The sequence below is a fragment of the Amphiprion ocellaris genome, chromosome 20, assembly GCF_022539595.1.
Source record: "Amphiprion ocellaris isolate individual 3 ecotype Okinawa chromosome 20, ASM2253959v1, whole genome shotgun sequence".
In the NCBI taxonomy this organism is placed as follows: domain Eukaryota; kingdom Metazoa; phylum Chordata; class Actinopteri; family Pomacentridae; genus Amphiprion; species Amphiprion ocellaris.
In genome coordinates, this window is record NC_072785.1 from 30,718,618 (window position 1) to 30,742,001 (window position 23,384).

Below are 23,384 nucleotides of genomic sequence, written 5' to 3' on the forward strand. Positions count from 1 at the left end.
TGGAGGTGGAGTTAAATGGAACACTAGAAGTAAAATTTAATGATCAATCATGTAAAACAATGAAACAAGACAAAACTGAACAGTGTATAAGCTACTCTTTCATTTTAAAGACAAAGTAAGTTGGGTGCCCGTATAGCTCAACGTGTTGAGCAGGTGACCCATGTACAGGGGCTGGTCCCTGACGCAGCCAGCCCGGGTTCGATTCCCGCTCGCGGCCCTTTGCTGCATGTCTTCCCCCGACTCCTCTCCCCTGTCTGTCTGTCTGTCTGTCTCTCTCACTGCGCCTATCTAATAAAGGCCAAAAAAATAACTTAAAAAAAAAAGACAAAGGAAGTTCATGGTGATGAAGCTCAAACCAGGATTTTCAGTCTGCTCACTACAGCAGCAAAGTATAAAGAGAAAGTCAAACCAAAGAACCTTCTTCAGGTGACTTCAGAGTCTCCACATGTCTTCTGGTGAACTCTAGTCCTGATTTAATATGAATTTTTCTCAACAGAGTCTTTCTCTGTGTCTCCACAAAGCTTTGAATGGTGAAGAACAGACAACAGTTGTTAGATGAACAGTCTCTAACATCTCTCCTTCAGAGGAATCATGGTTGTCTTGGTGGCCTCCCTCACTTTTTCTTCCTTGGTCACTCATGATTTTCTGTTCAAAAGTAGTAACAAGGGAAAAACTTCGAAGGGGGGTGAATACTCTTTATAGACACTGTACGTGCTGCTCCTTTATTTTTACTTTGTAGTAGAATTAAGAAACATAGAGAGATGATTAAAATATGACTAATCGAGTGCAACATTAACTAAGACACTAAACAAGAGATTAGACCTGAATTCTGTGGAGCCTGATCTCAAGGACTTTAAGTTTGTGGGAGACTTCATGAACTTTCACTGAACCCGGCATGGAGAAATCTTCTTGGCAGAGGTTCAGTTTGTGTCCAGTGTGCATCTGCTGGTGTCATTGTAGGGTTCCTTGTTGGTTGGATGTTGGTCCAGACTGGTCACAACAGCACTGTTCACCATTGGCAGAGTGCTGACAAGTCTGAGAGTTTTGTCCATCTGTGCTGCTCTGCTTGAAAAACAAAACACACAAACACAGAGAAAGTCAAGGTTTCCTGCAGCACTGAAGAACTGATGCCCTGCCTGAAATAGAGAACACCTCTACTGACATCTGAAGACACTTTAACCTGTTGTAATTTAACATTCAGTTGTCTGAGTTTCCAGGAAGATTAACACTCGTATCAAAAGAGAATGGCTGCAGGAGTTTCAATAAGGGATGTCCCAATAAAGTACTGTTGGCCCATGATCCAATGTCAGTCATTAAATACTTAGTATCTGCTGATATCATGTACCTCAATAATACACACATCAGCTATTGTAGATGAGCTGCAGTACGTAGTTGCATTACAAAGTGGAGATTCTTACTAGATCTTCAAGAACTGTTCTGTGTTGGAAAACACAGAGCATTCTGGAACCTTAGCTAGGAAAGGAGCACGATGACAGAGACTTGTATGAGGCTCACTGACATGAGGCCAGCAAGCAACTGATGAGTTAAACTGTGTTTATACTGGATAATGATCCAACATCCCAGCAGACTATTTAACACTGATGTGATGTCTTTTCACCTTTATGTGTTGAGAATAAGTTTGTGTTGACGCTGATCACGTCAGAATTCCTAATCTTACCTACATCCCCAGATTAATCTGGACCAGATTTCTGTGTGAAAATGAGTACAGGTTGGACTGAACAGTAGTTGATACCGTGTTAACATAATTCCACTGACCACAGTTGTTCAAAATAGTCTGACATGAAATTTCAGAGCAAGATCCAAAATATCCAATGCAGAATTGTGTGGACACTGTTGCTGACACCAGTCTTTACATACCTCACTGTGACGTTGATTGAATGTTCTCTTCCTGGTGTGGATCTGTTGGTGTCTTTTCAGTGAATCCGAAGTTCTAAAAGTCTTCTTGCACTCGTCACATCTGTATGGTCTCTCTCCAGTGTGGACACGTCGGTGAGTTTTGAGACTACAAATGTAGCTGAAGCCTTTCCCACACTGGTCACAGTGGTACGGTTTAATCCCAGTGTGGGTAACTTCATGGGCTTTTAACTGTGCGAACTGGACAAATGGTTTGCCACAGTGATCACATATGTACACATCATGTCCAGTGTGGATGCGTTGGTGAAGTTTTAGGCTCTGTTGGTGCTTGAAAGTTTTTTCACAGGAGTCACAGTGGTACAGTTTTCTACCAGAGTGGGGACATTGATGGATCAACAACTGTTCATGTTGAGTAAAGGTTTTCACACACTGATCACAGCTGAATGGTCTAATTCCACTGTGAATGAGTTGATGGCTTCTCAGGGTGCCCATCTGAGTAAAAGTCTTCTCACATTGATCACAGCTGAATGGCCTAACTCCACTGTGAATGAATTGATGGCTTCTCAGGGTGCCCATCTGAGTAAAAGTCTTCTCACAGTGATCACAGCTGAATGGCCTAACTCCACTGTGAATGAGTTGGTGTGTTTTTAAAGTACTCTTGTAAGTAAAAGTCTTCCCACACTGATCACAGCTGAATGGTTTAACCCCACTGTGGGTGACTTGATGTGTTGTTAACTTACTCTTGTAAGTAAAAGTCTTCCCACACTGATTACAACGGAATGGTTTAACTCCACTGTGAATGAGTTGATGGATTTTCAAATGTTGCACCTGAGTAAAAGTCTTCGCACACTGATCACAACTGAACGGCTTAATTCCACTGTGAATGAGTTGATGGACTTTTAGGGCATTCCTCCGAAAAAACGCCTTCCCACACTGATCACAGCTGAATGGTCTCACTCCACTGTGAATCAGATGGTGTGTTGTTAAAGTACTCTTGGAAGTAAAACTCTTCCCACACTGATCACAGCTGAATGGTTTAACTCCAGTGTGGGTGAGTTGATGGACTTTTAAATGATGCACCCGAGTAAAAGTCTTGCCACATTGCTCACAACTTGGTCCTTCATCTCTCTCTGTTGCTGTTGGGGAACCGTCATTATCCTCCTTAGATGTCATACATCTCATTCCATTGCTGTTTTCACGTTTCTGTAGCAACACAGATACAAGCAGAGGCAGTGAGTGAAATGTAATCACAAAAAAATGTCACCTAAAAGTCTCAATTACATGTAGTTGGACGTGAGGTTGAAACAAGATCAGGAATCTACAGACACGTTAGCAACTCTTATTGGAAACATAGAAATGTGACGGAATGCTAACACACACAATGTCAACAAAAAAAATTTCACTGGTCAATAGTTTTCAACTTTTTGCATTGTACTTTTAGAATATTGGGTAGTAAAATTTGTCCATCACCATGAAACGCAAAATAGAGCTGGAACTGATGGGATTGTACCACCAGGATCTGTTGATCCCCAGACTTTTTGTCAAGGTACATTACTGGATAAATGTACAACATGTAAAGCATACAACACCAATGTCCAGAGTCGGGTCGTGTTGGCAGCAGGGTCATTCCAGATGTCCCTTTCACCACCAGAACTGTCCAGTATCTCCTGGGGGATCAGAGGTCAATACACAGCCAGATAAGATATGCAATTCTGCTAGTTAACTCTATTTCTGCCCCAGGGTTTTCACCAATGACGATGTGCCTAGAAAACCCTATTCAAAAATGGGCCCAGAAGGAATCCTGATCATATGCCCTCGACATGGCCCCTTTTGCAATGTAGCACCACCTTCACGCTCGGCTCCTGCCGGATATCCAAGCTCCTCACACAATCTTTAAGGCTAAACTCAGCCCCCCGAGATGGGAAACTCATTAAGGCTCCTTATATCTGTCATGTCATTCTTTTGAACACTATCACAAGGCCCTAACCACAGGTAAACATTGGGACAAAGATGGACAAGTAAATTGGCAGTGTTGCCTTCCATGTCAGCTTCTTGTCACCTAAACAGTCCCATACAATGCCTGCATTACTGCTCCACCTTTCTGTCTCATGCACTACTTTCCCATCATTCGTGAACAAGATCTTGAGATCCTTAAACTCCTTCACTTGAGAAGGAAACTCACCCTAATCCAGAGGGAGCATTCCACTGTTGTGTGGAAGAGAACCATGACCCCGGGCTCACAGGTGGTGACTTTTGTCCCGGTTGCTTCATGCTCGGCTGCTCAGCCCTCAGTGTGTGCTACAGGTCACGTTCTAAAGAGGCCAACAAAACCACGTCATCTGCAAAAAGCAGAGAGAACTCTGAGGTTCCCAAAAAAGACACGCTCCTCGCCACGCTTGTACAGATTCACATCCTGTCCATGAACACCATAAACATGATGGAAGGCAGAGTTCAACATCCAGCAGAAAGCAGTTTGAATTTGTGCTGAGGAAACCAACACACCTCTCACGTTGGTTCCAGAACGACAGCATGGCTTGTGGCAAGGACTCCGCGAACACATTCTTGTACAGGAGACCCAAACAGGCGTAGGATCCACCAGCCATGAACAACGGCGAAACAGAACAAGGGCAGATTTTGTTTATCCCTCTCTTGTAGCTCTAGATTCTTCACACCTTCACAGCCACAGGTTGGAGATGAAGCTCCCTGTGATCAGTGGAGCCGAGACACCAAGACACCTTTCAGATCTGGCAGGATGGTGAAAAGTATTAAATCAGCAGAAGGAGACCACGAGAGCAGATTTTAAAAGACTTCCCAAAAACAGACCTCCAGACAAGAGCAATAAAAAAAAAAATCTGTACTGGGGCCTTCAAGGGACCAAATAGCCCCAATACACACTCTGAGTCTGACCAACTACCAACCCTGCAGGAAGAAGGGGTCAAAATTTTGATAAGGACTTCAAAGACATTCCACTCCACTGACACTGGTACAAACTCTGAACTCACATTACAATAAAGGAAGACAATTTCTCCACAACCCTGGATTTAATCATTCTTTATGTGTACTTATTTAAAGGAACCATTGAACATTGACTTCAAGAACCTCATCATGATCATCATCACACCATGATCTCTGTTTAAATCTGTTGTTGTATGTTTAAGTTCATTTGACACCCTAAATGTCTCATGTCATATATGTGTTTAGCCATGCTGTGACCGTCTATCTACCAGGAGTAAAAATATAAAAATGATGTGTCACAATATTAGACTGAGTGAAAACCATAAATTGTTAAAAGTTATCTGAAAATGTAACTCTATGAGGGACATCTAGACATCAGCCCTCCCTTATGGAGGATGTACGAGACCCGTACTGAGTTCATGATATGCAGAAGTCCACTTTAAAAGACCACACCTCAAAGTACCATGTTTTGTCCTTCTTTCCCAGAGCCATCCTTGAGGAATCCCAGAGATTCTTTCTCTGAACCTTCCTTTACCATCAAGTTGTTCTGACCCACATCAACAGGCTGACCTGACCATCCACCAAGGCATCATCATCACGTCGCAGCATCAGTGCAAGTAACTTTCAGTCCCTGAAACTTGGTGCAACTTTCCCAAATTTTCTTGTCAAAGACACAATTTACAGGTTAACAAATTAGCTCACTATTAAATTTACAGCTGCTTTCAGGTGTTGTTTCCTAAATCCTTCCTCCTGGAGCACCAGATGACAACATAATATTTTCCCAACGTGCAGCATAATATTGTGTTCTCTTCCTTCCCTGTCATTCACATTTCACCAACTTGTTTGTTTTGTGTTGCTGTTTTGACTTAATGTATGTTATTGTTGTGTCATAGTTGTTGTTGTTGTGTAGCTGAATAAATGTACATAAATATAAGCTCAGTGTCTCAATTGTTTTGTTGTTCACATTTTGGTTGAATATCAGTGAGACTACTTAATAATTCTGCAGAAAGCAATCTTAACCCCATTGGAGAAAACATTTACCCTACATTTTATAATTTAGTGGAGAAAAATCATTTAATAATCCTATAGTTACATTTGGTGGAGAAATATTAAAAAGAAAAATTAAACAAATAATAAATACTACACAGGATTATCTGGAGGACGCAGTCCGGGCCATCTCCAAGCCCACAGAACAGTCAACTGGCTGGTCACAACTGCCTCAGTAGTTCCAAGGGTGAACAGCTGGTCCACTGTTCCAACTCCAAGACAGACTCAGCCTTACTTTTTCCTACAGCAACCAATTTTCAAGTCAAGGGTTGAAAATTGGTTGAAGCCCCCATTTCAGCATCCAGGAAAAAAAAACATTCTTTGGGAGGACAAGCAGCATGTGACCATGACAACTGAAGCACATCCTCTGATCCCCCTTTCTGAAAATTGGAATGACCACTACGGTCTACCACTCCACAGGCACTGTCCACAATGTCCATTCCACGCTGAATAGATGGACCTGTCCTGACAGTCCAAACAGTGTCCAGAACCATCAGCATCTCAGGGCATATCTCCTCCACCCCTGGCATCCTGCCACTGATGAGTCTCTTCACTCCCACAGTTACCTCTGCCACAGATATTGGTGAGGTTTCGAGTTTTTAGACTCTGCCACATCCACACACCACATTTTGGCCATGTTTAGGAGCTCCTGAAGTTCTCCTTCCATTGCCTGGCAATATCCCAAGCATGGGTAAGAAGGTAGGCCTTCCCTTTCTGGGGCATGGAGTGGTTTTCCAAAACTTTCCTGAGGTGAAGCAAAAGTCTTTTTCCATAGCCTGCTTGAATAGAGACTCAAAGAAAGTGGAGTATTCAGTGATGCTATTTGGTGCATAAGGAAATCATCAGAGTTTTCCCATCGGGAACATGCAGTAGCAGGAAAGCGAACTACAAGGTGGAGCTCAGCCAGGGGCTTGTCAGTGCCAATTTCCTGGTGCCTCCGTCCAAACGTGTCGACCCCCTCTCCAAGAGTTTGGTTCCGGAACCGTGGCTGTGCCAAGAAGTGAGCTCAGCTATATTCAGCTGGTACCACTAGAGCCCCTGTACTAGCTTCAGTTCCTTCTCCGCCAGAGTGGTGATGTTCCACGTCCCAACAACCAGAATAGAATGCTGTGGGTGAGAATATCCAGGTGTCTGCCCACACCAGCTGTCTGGCTTGCACAGCACCCGACTCAATGCCTCTCGCAGCAAGTTGTGGACCCACTGTTGATTCATAGCATCTAGGATCACAGAGACAGTCAAACCCCTCCATTGCCATAAGAGAGCAATTCCACTGGGGGTATTTAAAATAGCATTTATTCTCAAGAATGCCAAGATGCAGCACATGAACAACAACACTAAAACAGTAGGAAATGCAACTGGGCAGCTGTGGTAGGACGGGCTGTCCACTTGTAGGGTTACTGGTCCGATCCCCAACTCCTCCATCATACAATGCTGCATGGGCAAGACACTAAACCCGAAATTGCTCCTGATGGCAGTTCAGTCACTACTGGGGTGTGAATGAGTGAATGGAAAACTCTGTAAAGTACTTTGAGGACCACTACAGTGGAAAAGGATGATATAAGTGCAGAACATTTAATTTTTACTTTCAGGTCCATATTATACGTTTGGGGTTCTCTTTCCTTCACTGTGTTATAAATGTATTTCATAAACAGGAAAAAGGCCTGCAAACTGACAATGCCCAAAAGTATTATTCTCTACCAAATAAAATGCTGCTCCTTACCTTCCTGAATGCCTGGATTGAAAAACAAGGCTTTTCTTTCATTACTGATCTACATCACTATGTAACACATTTGCATAATGTTTGATAAGCAGCTACTGTGTCCTTGAACAAAATAAGCATCTTCCTAGCAGTCCACCATTATATCCTCAGTAGAGCTGCTTCTGCAGAGCTACATCTCTCCAGACAACGTTACCTGGCTTTGGTCGGACCATCTGACCAACTGGAGAACCTTAGACATTTTAAATAATAAATTAATGATAATAATATTACAGTGATATGTTTCTCACTTCTTGTGAAGAATCCATGTTTCCTCCGTTGTTGAACTCGGATAAAAAGTCTGACAACGTTCCTCTGCTCCTCCGTCAGACTCTCCTCCTCCTGCCAATCACCTGTCACATCAAACACATCTTAATTAGGATACCACTCTATACGCAAGTGTCAAAGTGTCCTAGATGTCCATCAGCCAACACAGACGACAGATTTCTACTCAATGATTGACGTTTAACTCGGGCTGGGAAGCGATAAAAAATGTATCTAATTAATTAGACACTTTGAAATTAATCAATCGCATTTTTGCCAAATAGCAATATTTGACACAATAAGCAAAGTTTTTCAGCTTGAACAAATTTTGGTTATTGACTGAATCAAAGATATACACGTGAACTATACTACCATTTGTATCACATTTGATACATGAGTTTCCGAGACGACCATGTCATCACACTGAAAAATAGTTTAAAAAATGAGACAAAAATAGTTTCTATTTCTAAAACCAACATTGCTGTGAGCAAAGTTACTAAAACTGCCCAATGTATCAAATGTGATACAAAAAGTATATCATAAACAAAACTATATGGCAATTTATTTAATTTTTTGCAGAAAACTCAAGCACTTTGAATGTCTTCTAAAATGGTCTATTATGGGATGGCTACACTGTTTGTCAGTACTAGAACTGTCGTAGCTAACGTTAGCTCTGCTGCTAACAGCAACAAGTTGTGAAGTTTCAAGTATCTGGGTGTTCATCTCTCAGAGGATCTGCAGTGGGGAGCGAAAACAGGGAAGTGGTGAAGAAAGCCCAGCAGAGACTCTTCTTCCTGTGGACCTGAAGAAAATCTGCACCATAAGATGTCCTGAGCTATGGATGAACGTTGTGGTTCTCCAGCTGCATCTCTGAGGAGAGGAGGATCCTGCAGCAGATCACTAGGACCATATCAAAGATCACTGATGCCCTTCTCCCACCCCTGGATAAAATAAACTCTACGGCTGAGAAACAGATCAAACTGCGCTCCATGTGGCCCCTGAACTAAAATGACTTTCACCCTCCTGCTCTAAGTCCTCATAAACAATACAATAACCAGTTCTGTAAAACCTGCACACATTATCTGCCAGCATTTGGATCATTTTAATCGACCACAACGGGTGTCTTTCCACCAGAGTTTCTCTTTAAAAGCAACAACTACAAGCTCAGACAGATTCCTCACTTCTCATGCATTCTATATTAATCACACTTCAATTTATCCACACAATGTATTGTCACTTTATGAATGTAAAGAGTAAATATGTTAGTCTGTTTCCCTCTGATAACACCTTAAATCTTCTACTATTTTCTCCTTCTCTCTGTCCTACAAGGAGAAAACAGAGGGGGAGCTCCCTCACCACTTACTGGTGCTTGAAATGGAGCACCACCCCTGGCTACACCTCTTAAATTCAACAGGAACTTCCAGAATAAACTGGCCATCAGAGAGTGAGCAGCCCTCCCAAAGTCCCCTTAGGGTCACATCAACCCAGTGTAGGAAGACTCAGAGACAAAGAAGCACACAAAAGCCAGAGCAGGATCCTCCCAATCAACAGCCAAGACACACAATCTGTCCTCTGGAAGTTAAACCGATCTTAAACAGACAAATTCACATCAAGATGCAGCCACAAACACAGACAGTCAGGAAAACAGAGAGAGAGAAACTGACCACCAATCAATCAGCCAGGATCAAATACAGACACCATGGAGAGACTCTGAACCAAATGAATGAACCTCTCCCTGAATGTCAGAAATAAAGTCACCTAACAATGAGGCGCTAATCTCCCAGAAACCTCTGCAACATAAACACCCCACAACTAAAATTAAAGGCAATGTTCTAGTTTTGTTGGTGATGTTTAGGTGAATATCGTTGTTTAGACTGTGGTCAACATGATTTATGGATGGTTGTAGATACAAAACAAATAAACTATTACAATATAGTCCAAATCTTTTTTTTAAAATCACAATTGTGATGCATTAATGACCAATGAGTTAGAATGCAGGAGCCGCAGATCTGCCTGATATGAGTTGAAGCCCTTTGATGCAATTTCAGCTGGAAAAGGAGACTTAATGCAGAACAATGAAGAGGTCCGATAAGGAGGATTTCTGCCAGATAACTTCATGTTTCTGTCGTTCTGTCACCGTCAAAACACGGACACGAAGATTTCACGAAGCTGTGTCTGAAAATGTAGAAAGGTTGTGAGTGTGAACCTACCAGAAGATGTGTGAGAAGTTCACGTCCCTCCAGATGCCGGAGAAGACCTCGAAGCGGACGGACTGTGTTTGCTGGAAGCGGCTCAGCAGCAGCTCGCAGTCCGTCTTCACCTGTTTCCTGCACAAATCCACGTCGCTGCTGCTCAAACTCAACCTCACAGACTTTAAGCTGCTTCTGTCGACGGACACATGTTCGACTCTTCACCAGGTTCAACAGGAAACGTCGAGGATTTATTGCGTCATCAGCGGCCGACCTCTCCGTCAACCAATCACTCGAAATGATCCGCACATGCGCAGAAACGATCACTGCACAACAACAAACTGGACTCCAAGAGATAATTTCTGCTCCATCATCTCTGACTGGCCTGAAATCTACGATACAATGAAACATTAATGTTTATAAAAAAAGAGTGGTGAGACTCAATTAAGAAAATTAATCTAATTAATTACAGGTTTTGTAATTATTATTATCATTTTTGTCAAATAGCAACATTTGACAAAAGTTTTTCAATTCAAATAAATTTTGGTTGACAGATGAATCAATGAATAGACATATACGTGTTTATAATTTAAAATTTAAATGAAACATTTAAAAAAGAAAAACGTGATTTTGATGGTTTAAAACCTGGATTTAGTTTCGGGTTTCCCAGTGTTTGGTACATAACAGAAACAGTAGTTCAAGGCTCTTCAGAAAGTTGAAAATCCACACATTCATTCTGTTTTCATAGTTTCTGGCTCTGATAAATGGTGTAATTTTGATGGTTCTTTTTTTTAAGAATATACATTTTATTTATAACATGTAAACATTTAGATAAACTATAAGTTTATAATTAAGTTACAGACAGAAAAAAACAAACACCAATCATCACATAACTGCACCGAGGCTCCATTTCCTTGACGGAGTAAAAACTTAAAGAACAAAAATGTTCACGTTTCGTTGAAATTTATCTGCATTTTTCATCTGTCTGCTACATTCACAGATTACTGCAAACTCAAACTGCAATTATAGCGATTATATCCAACATTTTAAGACTTTATGTGAACTCAAGCATTTCAGTGTGTTGAAAAGTGGTCTATTATGGGATGGCTGCACCGTTGGTACCAGACTGTCATAGCTAACGTTAGCTCTGCTGCTAACAGCAACATGTTTTACATTGAGGTGATCAGAAAACAACCAGGCTTTTTATAGTATTGTACAGCAAGATTTTTAGAGTATATACTAACCTTTAATGTTAATGTTACTAACCTGCCTGTCCTGTCCTTTTGTTATTTATGCTGTTGTATGTAATTTGCTGAACACTTAAATTTCCTTAAGGATTAATAAAATATCTGTCTATCTATCCATCTATCCGTCTATCTGTCTATCTTCACTGTTCACCAAACTTTCTTGTGCACTGACATCACTTGAGTCCTGTGTATTTTCTTTGCAGCTGACAGACTTTAGGTTCATTACCGCCACCTACTGGGCTGGAGTGTGCATCGATGTTATCAGTTTGCCAGAAAACGGAGCTGAGAAAGGTGAGATTAAATGCATCATTTTTTTCTGTAATTAATTAATAAAAATTAATGCACGGAAGTCTCAGCCCTACTAAAATATTTCTAAAATAAAAATACATTGAAGTATTGAAACGTTTCTGTTTTTAAAATAATTCAATAAATGTATTAAATACCTAGAAACCAAGTGTCTGCAGGTTTTGTCCTTCATTCATATTTGAGGTTATTTGAACAACAATATCTCAGGAACTATTGAAGATAAAAACCTGAAACTTTCACTCTCATTTCTCATCATTTCATTGATTTAAAATCTATGTTACTGAACAAGAAAAACAAAGAATCAGAGATTATTTGTTCTTCTTAGGTGAGTAGTTTGGCTGTTGTATGTACTCTAAGATTTATGTCACTTTGGGAAACAAGCATCTGCTAAATGAAATTGAAAATTCTAAAGTTCAAGAATGAAAAAAATTGAGGCCATCATGAAAACTTCCATCTTTGAGCTCATATTAATATAAAAACTGATCATGCAGAAGTCAACTAGAGATATTGTCTGAACCACATGTAGCTTCATGTCACAATAATAGAAAAACACATAGAATCATTTTAATATTGAAATGAAAAACAAAGTTATTTTGTTTATAACTGATAGAGCAGATATGACAAGTTGAATATTGCAGATTTTGAATAAACGTCAAAAGAAATATCAGAAAAAATTCCAGGTCTTTATCTTGAATAGTTCCTGAGATGTTGTTGTTCAAACAGCCTCAAAGGTAAATGTGCAAAAAAGCTTAAAGTGAACCAAAGGACAGTTGTTTCACATTAAATATATATTGAGCTAAAACTTTAGATACCAGTTACAATATCCACAGTTTATGATGCAAAAGAACCAGTGGAGGTGGATTCAAATGAAACACCAGAAGTAAAACTTAATGATCAATCATGTAAAACAATGAAACAAGACAAAACTTAACAGCACAAAACCAACAATTTCATTTTTCACCATGAACTTACATTGAAACTCAAACCAGGATTTTCAGTCTTCTCACTACAGCAGCAAAGTATAAAGAGAAAGTCAAACCAAAGAACCTTCTTCAGGTGACTTCAGATTCTCCACATGTCTTCTGGTGAACTCTAGTCCAGATTTAATGTGAACTTTTTCCAACAGAGTCTTTCTCTTTGTCTCCATAAAGCTTTGAGTGGTGAAGAACAGACAACAGTTGTTGGATGAACAGTCTCTAACATCTCAGCTGCTGAAGCAGGAACTCCTTCAGAGGAATCATGGGTGTCTTGGTGGCCTCCCTCTCTAGTCTCTTTCTTACTCGGTCTCTCAGTTTTTGAGGACGTCCTGCTCTAGTCAGATTTACTCATGTTCATTATTCCTTCCATTTCTGAATCATGGATTTAACTGGACTCCCAAGAAATATTTAGTGAAATGGATTTTTTCTTCTATCAGTCTGTTTTTCAGGAACCTTTTCTCAGAGTTTCTTGGAGTGTTCTTTAGTCTCCATGGTGTATTTATATCCAGGAGTACTGATCCACCAGTGACTGAACCTTCCAGACACAGGAGTCTTTATTCTACAATCACTGAGAAACATTCAATGAACAATGACTTTCAGACCAATGGTCTAAAATCTTGGGGTGATATTTGACAAACACTTGAAATTTAACAAATTGACACAGTAGTCAGAGCAAGTTTCATTCATCGATGTCTTGTAACCAAGTCAAGCCTTTTCTTAAGCGTACCGACCTTGAAAAAGCTATTCATGCTTTTATCAGCTCAAGACTGGACTACTGCAATGCACTAGAAATTGGCATCTCCCACTCTTCCATCAGCCCCCTACAACTTCTGAAAAATGCGGCAGCACGTCTTTTAACAAACATTCCTAGATGTGAGCACATCACCCTTGTCCTTTACACTCTCTGCTGGCTTCCAGTCCAGTCAAGAATTGTTTTTAAACTTTGTTTCTTTTAAAAGCTCTTAATGGTCTTGCTTCACCATATTTACCCGAGCTGTTAACTTTACGGGAACAAAACAGAGGTCAGGGTTACCAAGTTCTTTTCAAAAAAAGCCAAATTACAATGACCATGAATCACGTTTAAAAACAATAATAGGTGAAAAACAGCAGGTGCTGAATACCCGTTACAGGCACTGTACTTGCTGATCCTTTGTTTTAACTTAGAGTAACTAAGGGAACCTCATCAGAAAACAGAAATAGAGAGATGATTAAAAGATGACGAATCAAGTGCAACCTTAATCAAGACACCAAACAAGAGATTAAACTTGAATTCTGTGGAGCCTGATCTCAAGGGCTTTAAGTTTGTGGGAGACTTCATGAACTTTCACTGAACCCGGCATGGAGAAATCTTCTTGGCAGAGGTTCAGTTTGTGTCCAGTGTGCATCTGCTGGTGTCATTGTAGGGTTCCTTGTTGGTTGGATGTTGGTCCAGACTGGTCACAACAGCACTGTTCACCATTGGCAGAGTGCTGACAAGTCTGAGAGTTTTGTCCATCTGTGCTGCTCTGCTTGGAAAACAAAACACACAAACACAGAGAACATCAAGGTTTCCTGCTGCACTGAAGAATGGATGCTTTACCTGAAAAAGAGAACACTACTGCCAACATCTGAGGACAATTTGACCTTTTGTGATTTAATATTCAGTTGTCTGAGCTTCCAGGGAGATTAACACTCATATAGAAAGAGAAGAGCTGCAGGGGTTTAAACTAGAGATGTCCCAAAAAGTACTGGTGGTTCGTGATCCAAGGTGACTCAATAAATATTTAGTATCTGCTGATATCATATCCCTTGATAATACGCACATCACCTATTGTGGATGAGCTGTAGCACCAAGTTGCACCACAAGGTGGAGCTGCTTTTGAGACCCTCAAGACTGTTCTGTGCTGGAAAGCACAAAGCTTTGTGGAACCTTAACTAGTCAAGGAGCACCATGACAGAGACTTACATGAGGCACAATGACATGAGGCCAGCAAGCAACTCAGAAGTTAAGCTGGGTTTATATTGGAGAAACATCCAACATCCCAGTAGAATATTTAACACTGATGTGATGTCTTTTCACCTTTATGTGTTCAGAACAAGTTTGTGCTGATGCTGATCACATCAGAATTTCAAATCTTACCTACATCCCCAGATTAACCTGAACCAGGTTTATGTGTCAAAACGAGTACAGGTTAGACTGAAGAACAGCTGATAATGTATTAACATAATTTGACTGACCACAGTTGTTCAAAACAATTTGATATTCCATTTCAGAGCAACATCCAATGCAGAATTGTGTAGACACCGTTATTGAGACCAGTCTTTACATACCTCACTGTGACATTGATTGAACGTTTTCTTCCTGGTGTGGATCTTTTGATGTTGTTTCAGGGAACCTGAAGTTGTAAAAGTTTTATTACACTCATCACATCTGTATGGTCTCTCCCCAGTGTGGTCACGTTGGTGAGCTTTTAGGGTGGCAATGTAGTTGTAGCCTTTCCCACATTGGTCACAGTGGTACGGTTTAACTCCGGTGTGGGTCACTTCATGAGCTTTTAAATGTGCGTACCGTAAAAATGGTTTGCCACAGTAATCGCATGCGTACACATCATTTCCAGTGTGGATGCGTTGGTGAGATTTTAGGCTCTGCTGGCACGTAAAAGTTTTTTCACAGTGGTCACACTGGTATAGCTTTCTGCCCGAGTGGGGGCATTGATGGATCAATAACTGTTCATTTTGGGTAAAGGTTTTCACACACTGATCACAGTTGAATGGTTCACCTCCATTGTGAATGAGTTGGTGGGTTCTTAGGTTGCCCATCTGAGCAAAAGTCTTCCCGCACTGATCACAACTGAATGGTTTCACTCCACTGTGAATGAGTTGATGGGTTCTTAGGTTGCTCATCTGAGCAAAAGCCTTCCCACACTGATCACAACTGAATGGTTTAACTCCACTGTGAATGAGTTGATGGTCTTTTAAATGTTGCACCCGTCTAAAAGTCTTCCCACACTGATCACAACTGAATGGTCGACCTTCACTGTGAATGAGTTGATGTTTTGTTAACCTACTCTTGCAAGTAAAATTTGTCCCACACTGATCACAGCTGAATGGTTTTACTCCACTGTGAATAAGTTGATGGGCTCTTAGGTTTCCCATCTGAGCAAATGTCTTCCCACACTGATCACAACTGAATGGTTTAACTCCACTGTGAATGAGTTGATGGTCTTTTAAATGATGCTCCCGTCTAAAAGTCTTCCCACACTGATCACAACTGAATGGTCGAACTTCACTGTGAATGAGTTGATGTATTGTTAACGTACTCTTGCAAGTAAAACTCTTCCCACACTGATCGCAACTGAATGGTTTAACTCCACTGTGAAGGAGATAATGGGATTTTAACTGATGCAGCCAAGTAAAAGTCTTCCCACACTGATCACAGCCGAATGGTCTTACTCCACTGTGGATGAGTTGGTGTCTTCTTAAGTTACCCTTGTCAGTAAAAGTCTTTCCACACAGATCACACCTGAACAGTTTCTCCACAGTGTGAATGCGTTGGTGAATCCTTAGCTTTGTTGCTGTGATGGAAGTCTTGCCACATTGCTCGGTACTGAGCAATTCATCTCGGTTTGTTGTCATTGGAGAACCATAGTTGTCCTCATCAGAGGTCCAACGTCTCACTCCATTGTTGGTTTCATGTTTCTGTAGTGACAGACAAAGATACAAACAGAGACGTGAGGGAAAAGTAAATGTGAAAAAATTAAACCTAAAAGTCTCAATTACATGTAGTTGGACGTGAGGTTGAAACAAGATCAGGAATCTGCAGACATGTTAGCAGCTCTGTGATTGGAAACATGGAGATGTGATGGTATGCTATCATGCACACAATGTTAACAAAACATTTTGACTGGTTGACACTTTTCAAAGTTCTGCATTGTAGTTACAGCATATTAGGACAGTAACATTTGTCAAATGCCATGAAATACAAAGGAGAGCTGGGACTTCACCACCAAGATCTGCTGACCCCCAGACTTTTCATTAAGACGTTACATTATTGGATCAATGTACAATATGCCAAGCATACAACACAGATGTCCAGAGTCGGAGCGTGCTGGCAGCAGGGTCATTTCACATGTCCCTTTTATCACCAACACTTTCCAGTATCTCCTGGGGGATCAGATGTTGATACCAGGCCTGATGAGATATGAAATTCTGCCACTTAATTCTGGATCTGTCCCCGGGTGCCCTCCAAGTTAGAGATACCAAAAAAAAAATAACCAAAAACATGGGCCCAGAAGGATTCCTGATCAGATGCCCAAACTACCACACATGACTCCTGCCCTTGGTGCAGTGTAAAACTGACTGCCCTCCCAGCTCCTGCCAGATATCCAAGCTCCTCACTCTGTTTCTAAGGCTAAACTTAGCCCATCTACAAGGGAAATTAATTTTGGCTGCTTATATCTGTGATCTCATTCTTTTGGACATGACCCCAAAGCCATGACCAGAGGTGATGGTTGGAAAAAAGACCAACAAGTCAATCAAGAGCGACATCATCTCGCTCAGCTTCTTGTCACCAAAACGGGCCGGTACAATGCCTGTATTTCTACTCCTCCTGTCTGTCTCGTGTTATTTCTCCATCATTCAAGAACAAGATCTTGAGAGAATTAAACTCCTTCGCTTGAGAAGAAAACTCACCCCAAGTGTCCGGAAGAGTACCATGGCCTCAGGCTCGCAGGTAGTGACTTTAATCTTCGGCTGCCCAGCCCCCACTGTGTGCCAAAGATCACGTTATATATAATTCAACAAAATCACATCATCTGCAAGAAGTAGAGATGCAACTCTGAGGTTCCAAAACTGGACACCCTCCTCACAACTGTCCATTCAGATCCTGTCGATGCATACCAGAAAATGATGGAAAACAAGGGAAAACTTTGGCAGAGTTCAACACCCACCGGAAAGTAGTTTGATTTTGTGCTGAGGATACCAACACAGCTCTCATTTTGTTTCTGTAAGGACTGGGTGGCTTGTAACAAAGGCTATACTACCCCATAGTCACACAGTAGACCCAAACAGGAATATCCAGAAGACATGGTCCTGGACTTCTCCAAGTCCACAAAACACGTTGACTGGCTGGTCACAACAACCCTCAGCAGCTCCTAAGTATAAGAGCTGGTCCACTGTTCCAAGTCCATTCCAGACTTGGCCTTATTTTTCGTACATCTGAAGGGAGCAAGAATCAGTTGAAGCCTCCATTCCAGCATCCAGGGAAAAAAAAATTCCCCAGGAGAATCAGTAGTGTGTTACCATGATAACTGAAGCACATCGTCTGATCACCCATTTTAAAAATGGGAATTAACACTCTGGTCTACCATCCCACAGGGACTGTCCACAGCCTCCATTCCATGCTGAAGAGATGGGCCTGTCCTGACAGTCCAAACAGTGTCCAGAACCATCAGCATCTCAGGGCACATCTCCTCCAAACCTGGCTTCCTGCCACTGATGAGTCTCTTTACTTCCACAGTGACTTCTGACACAAATATGGGTGTGGCTTCCCCCAAATTTTTGGACTGTCACATCCACACACCACATTTTGGTCAGGTTTAGGAGCTCCTGAAAATGCTAATTCCACCACAAGATAATATCCCAAGTATGAGGTAGCAGGTCTCCTTCCCTCAGCTGAACACAACCTGAGGTAGGCCCTCCCTTTATGAGGTGTGGAATGGTTTTCCAAAACTATCCTGAGGCAAAGAAAAAAATCTTTGTCCATAGCCTCCTTGAACAGAGACTCCAAGAAAGAAAGTACTCAGTGATGCTGCATGCTACATCAGCAAAAACAACAGTCACAGTTTTCCCATCGGAAACACTGAGGAGAAGAGATGCGACCCTCTCGTTCACCGACGAGACTCCTGCACGGTGGAGCTCAGCTGGGGTCTTGCGAGCTTCCCTCACCCTCCCAGTGCCTCTGTCCAAAAGAGTCCACCCCATCTCCAAGATTTTGGTTCCAGAACCTTTGCTGTGCAAAGAAGTGAGCTCAGCTGTATTTAGCTCGTACCACTAGAACCCCTGTACTAGCTTCAGTTTCTTCTCCACCAGAGTGGTGACATTCAACCACCCAACAACCAGAATAGAATGCTGTGGGTGAGCATGTCCAGGTGTCCGTCCACACCAGCCACCCAGCTTACATAGCACTGGACTACGCCTCTCATAGCAAGATGTGAGCCAATTGTTGATTCTTAGCATCTAGGATCACAGAGGCAGTCAAACACCTCCAACTCCATAAGATAATGATTTTGCAGGAGGTATTTAAAACAGCATTTATTCTCAAGCATGGCCAAAATGCAGTCTATGAACAACAACACTAAAACAGTAGGAAATGTGACTGGGTGTCTGTGCCTCAGGTGGTATGACGGGTTGTCCACTAACTGCAAGTTTGGCTGTCCGATCACTGACTCCTCCATCATGCAATGCTGCATGGGCAAGACACTGAACCTGAGGTTGCTCCTGATGACAGATCAGTCATTACTGATGTGTGAATGAGTGAATGGAAACTCTGTGAAGTGCTTTGAGGACCATTGAGGTAGCCAGGAGCTATATAAGCGCAGAATATTTACCATTGACTTGAAGGTCCATATCATATGTTTGGGGTTTCCATTCCTTCATTGTGTTTCGTTTGCAGGAAAAAGGTCTGCAAACTCACAATGCTCAAAAGTGTTACTCTACCAAAGAAAACACTGCTCCTTACCTTCCTGAACATCTGGCCTGAAAAACAAGACTTTTCTTCCGTTCCTACCTATGACACCATGTAACACATTTGCATAATGTTTGATAAGCAGCTACTGTGTCCTTGAACAAAATAAGCATCTTCCTAGCAGTCCACCATTATATCCTCAGTAGAGCTGCTTCTGCAGAGCTACATCTCTCCAGACAACGTTACCTGGCTTTGGTCAACCCATCTGACCAACTGGAGCAACTTTAGACATTTTAAATAATAAATTAATGATAATAATATTACAGTGATATGTTTCTCACTTCTTGTGAAGAATCCATGTTTCCTCCGTTGTTGAACTCAGATAAAAAGTCTGACAACGTTCCTCTGCTCCTCCGTCAGACTCTCCTCCTCCTGCCAATCACCTGTCACATCAAACACATCTTAATTAGGATACCACTCTATACGCAAGTGTCAAAGTGTCCTAGATGTCCATCAGCCAACACAGACGACAGATTTCTACTCAATGATTGACTTTCAGCTCTTTTCAATTTCACCTAAAACTGATACAAATGAACTTAAACTGATAAAATAAGGAACATAGACAGAAAACAGGCATGGAAAAAGAGAATAAAGAGAATATAAAGATGCTACTGCAGCTGATTCAAGACAGGAATGCTGGTAGAAAACTGTTCATGCTGGAAGTTAGTGAATGTATTTTACTGCTCAGTGACCCTCAATAAAGCCACTTATTTCTAATGTGACAGCTGTACATCAGAGCTCTGAAACTTGAAACTTCATTTATTTACACCTGATATTCAACAAGAGCATTGAGGTCTGTTACTGTCCCATAATGAAGGAGACGTGGAAATCTCTTTTCTTTCTTGGACCAAATAAAAGTGGAATTAATGTTCCTGACTGAATATTCTCTCAGATAAATACCAACAGAATAATCCATTTTCTAATCTGTCTTCTACCAACTGCAGTACCAGCAGTGTAATACAGGGGATTTTAATATGTTTCTGAACCCTAGACTTTACAAAACAACCAGAAAAGGAAGAAAAGCTGGACTGAGAAACAGGTCTTGAAAATAGCCCAGGACCGTGAAATTCTCGATATATGGTGAGACAAACGTAGAAATGGCCTGGATTACACCTTCCATTCTAACAGAAATAGTGTTTGCTCAGTTACTTTTTTTATATAGAATAGAGACAATCACAAAGTTCGGGGCTGTAGAATAGAACAGCATGTTGTCTCAGATCACTCTGGAGTGTACGTAAAAATACAACTACAGAATAAGCTGAAAAATGCCTCATGGAGATTGAACAGAGGGATGCTGAGTAACCAAAAGTTACAAATGGACACGGCTCCACCATTAGATTTGTATCTAGAGCAAAATGACGGTGGTGACGTAAACCCGGCTGAGACGCAGCCAAGGCGGTCCTCAGAGGATCCATTATAGCAAAGACATCATTTCTTGAGAAACTTAAAAACAAGAAACTCTTTCAACTACAAGAACAGATCAGAGATCTGGACCAGAGACATAGTAGAAGTAAGGGTCCAGAAATTCTTCAAAGGATGAAACCAATTAGACAAGGTATTGACAAAATACTCAGTGAAGAAGTAGAGAAGAACATAATATATATGAAGCAGAGGTACTATGAAGCAGGCTCAAAGGCTCCTAAATTATTAGCCTGGAGACTTCAGAAACAACAGGCCGAGAGAACCATTTTTAAAATCAAAGACCTCATTACCAAAAAATTACCTAATACCCCCGAGGTTATCCAGGGAGACTTGAAAAAAATTTTAAAAATCTCTGTCTACAAGAGCAGATAACACCAATAGAATCACAATTGAAAACATTCTAAATTCATTAGATCTAATCTCAATAGGCACAAAACCAGATACTTCCATCCAAAATTACAGGGGAAGAGACTGACAAGGCAATTTCATCCATCCATTATCTATTCACATCATAATCCTCATTAGGGTTGCAGGGGGGCTGGACTCTATCCCAGCTGACTCGGGGTGAAGGCAGAGACACCTGGACAGGTCGCCAGTCTGTCGCAGGGCTACATATAGAGACAAACATTCACACTCGTATTCACACTCACAGGCAATTTAGAACATTCAATTAACCACAACATGTTTATGGACTGTGGAAGGAAGCCGGAGTACCTGGAGAAAATCCACACATGCACAGGGAGAACATGCAAACTCCATGCAGAAAGATCCCAGGAAAGCCGGGACACAAACCGGGGATCTTCTAGTTGCAAGGCCAAAGTGCTAACCACCAAGCCACTGTGCAGCCCAGGCAACTTCAAATCTTAACATGACACCTGGAACTGATGGACTCCCACCCAAGTGGTATAAATCTCTGAAGAGCAAATCAGTTTCCCTTCTCGACACCTGCTTTAACTACACTTGAAAAGAGGGCACTGCGCTCCATCCTGGAGAGAGTTATTTATATCAGTTAACCCAAAGGAGGGTAGAGATAAGACTGATTGCTCAGGATACAGGCCTGTCGGTGTACTGAACGCTGACTGTAAGCTCTATCTGAAAGATTAGAAGTAGTGATGCCACAATTAGTTGATGAGGACCAGAAAGGTTTGATAAAAGACAGGCAGACCCATGATAACATCAGGAGAGCACTCCGCATTATTCATCAAATTAAAAAAAAGAAAAATGAATTTGATTATGCTCAGTTTAGATGCTGAACACACTTTCAACTCGGTTGGGTGGGATTTCTAATTTTCAGTTATGTCCAAATTTGGATCTATTAAGGATTTCATGTACTCAAGTATTTTACACTTTCCCCAAGACAGAATAAAAGTCAATGGTAGCTTTTCTAATCCTACAGTTGGACAACGTGGATGTAGACAAGCCTCGCATGGCTGCACCAATGACAATAATGGAGCGGAACTACAGACTGTAGGTAAATTACACTCATTAATTCTTAAGCATCATCTCAGTTCACTGAGAAAATGATCATTTTAGATTAAATCTCAAAGAGGCTTTAATGGAAATGAAGCTGATCAGTCTGTGAGCTCAAAGTCTTTAGTTCTGATTGAACTGACCTCAGTTCACACACAAAGAATAACACCAAACCGTCAATTGCTTGGAAAGATTTCACGAAGCTGTGTCTGAAAATGTAGAAAGGTTGTGAGTGTGAACCTACCAGAAGATGTGTGAGAAGTTCACGTCCCTCCAGATGCCGGAGAAGACCTCGAAGCGGACGGACTGTGTTTGCTGGAAGCGGCTCAGCAGCAGCTCGCAGTCCGTCTTCACCTGTTTCCTGCACAAATCCACGTCGCTGCTGCTCAAACTCAACCTCACAGACTTTAAGCTGCTTCTGTCGACGGACACATGTTCGACTCTTCACCAGGTTCAACAGGAAACGGCTCTCGGAGAGAAAACTAACGGCTCCCGGAGAGAAAACTAACGGTTCCGGTAAGATCGTCGAGGATTTAGTGCGTCATCAGCCGCCGACGTCTCCGTCAACCAATGGGCTCGAAATGAGCCGCACATGCGCAGAAACGATCACTGCACAACAACAAACTGGACTCCAAGAGATAATTTCTGCTCCATCATCTCTGACTGGCCTGAAATCTACGATACAATGAAACATTAATATTTATAAAAAATATTTCTAAAATAAAAACACACTGATGTATTGAGACGTTTCTGTGTTTAAAATAATTCAATAAATTTAATAAATACACGGAAACCGAGTGCCTGCAGGTTTTGTCATTCATTCAAATTTCAGGCTGTTTGAACAACAATATCTCAGGAACTATTAAAGATAAAAACCTGAAACTTTCACTCTTATTTCTCATCACGTCATTGATTCAGAATCTACACTACTGGACAAGAAGAACAAAGAATCAGAGATAGTTTGTTCCACTTGGTTGAGTTCAAGAATGAAAAACATTGAGGCCATCATGAAAACTTCCATCTTTGAGCTCATATTAATATAAAAACTGATCATGCAGAAGTCAACTAGAGATATTGTCTGAACCACATGTAGCTTCAGGTCACAATAATAGAAAAGAAACGTGAAATACTTTTAATATTGAAATGAAAACT

The 23,384-nt window shown here is 41.3% G+C and overlaps 1 protein-coding gene across 11 annotated transcripts; it reads right to left on the bottom strand.

Annotated features, from left to right (window-relative positions):
• Positions 1 to 11: 11 nt before the first annotated feature.
• On the bottom strand, positions 12 to 22,864 carry LOC111585868 (zinc finger protein 665-like). Of its 11 annotated transcripts, none has more exons than XM_055005884.1 (7): positions 10,108 to 10,355; positions 7,885 to 7,986; positions 4,378 to 4,619; positions 4,058 to 4,214; positions 3,465 to 3,542; positions 1,879 to 3,078; positions 12 to 1,065 (listed from the first exon to the last, which is right to left on the bottom strand). In XM_055005884.1, the coding sequence occupies exons 4-7, from the start codon at positions 4,100 to 4,102 to the stop codon at positions 952 to 954; spliced, it is 1,437 nt and encodes a 478-aa protein (XP_054861859.1). In that variant the 5' UTR covers positions 4,103 to 4,214; positions 4,378 to 4,619; positions 7,885 to 7,986; positions 10,108 to 10,355; the 3' UTR covers positions 12 to 951. The 11 variants fall into 11 exon arrangements, with proteins under 11 accessions (XP_054861859.1, XP_054861860.1, XP_023151264.2 ...); XM_055005885.1 differs by having other exon boundaries at positions 12 to 1,062; positions 10,108 to 10,354; XM_023295496.3 differs by lacking the exons at positions 7,885 to 7,986; positions 10,108 to 10,355 and adding an exon at positions 19,622 to 19,704.
• Positions 22,865 to 23,384: the final 520 nt, after the last annotated feature.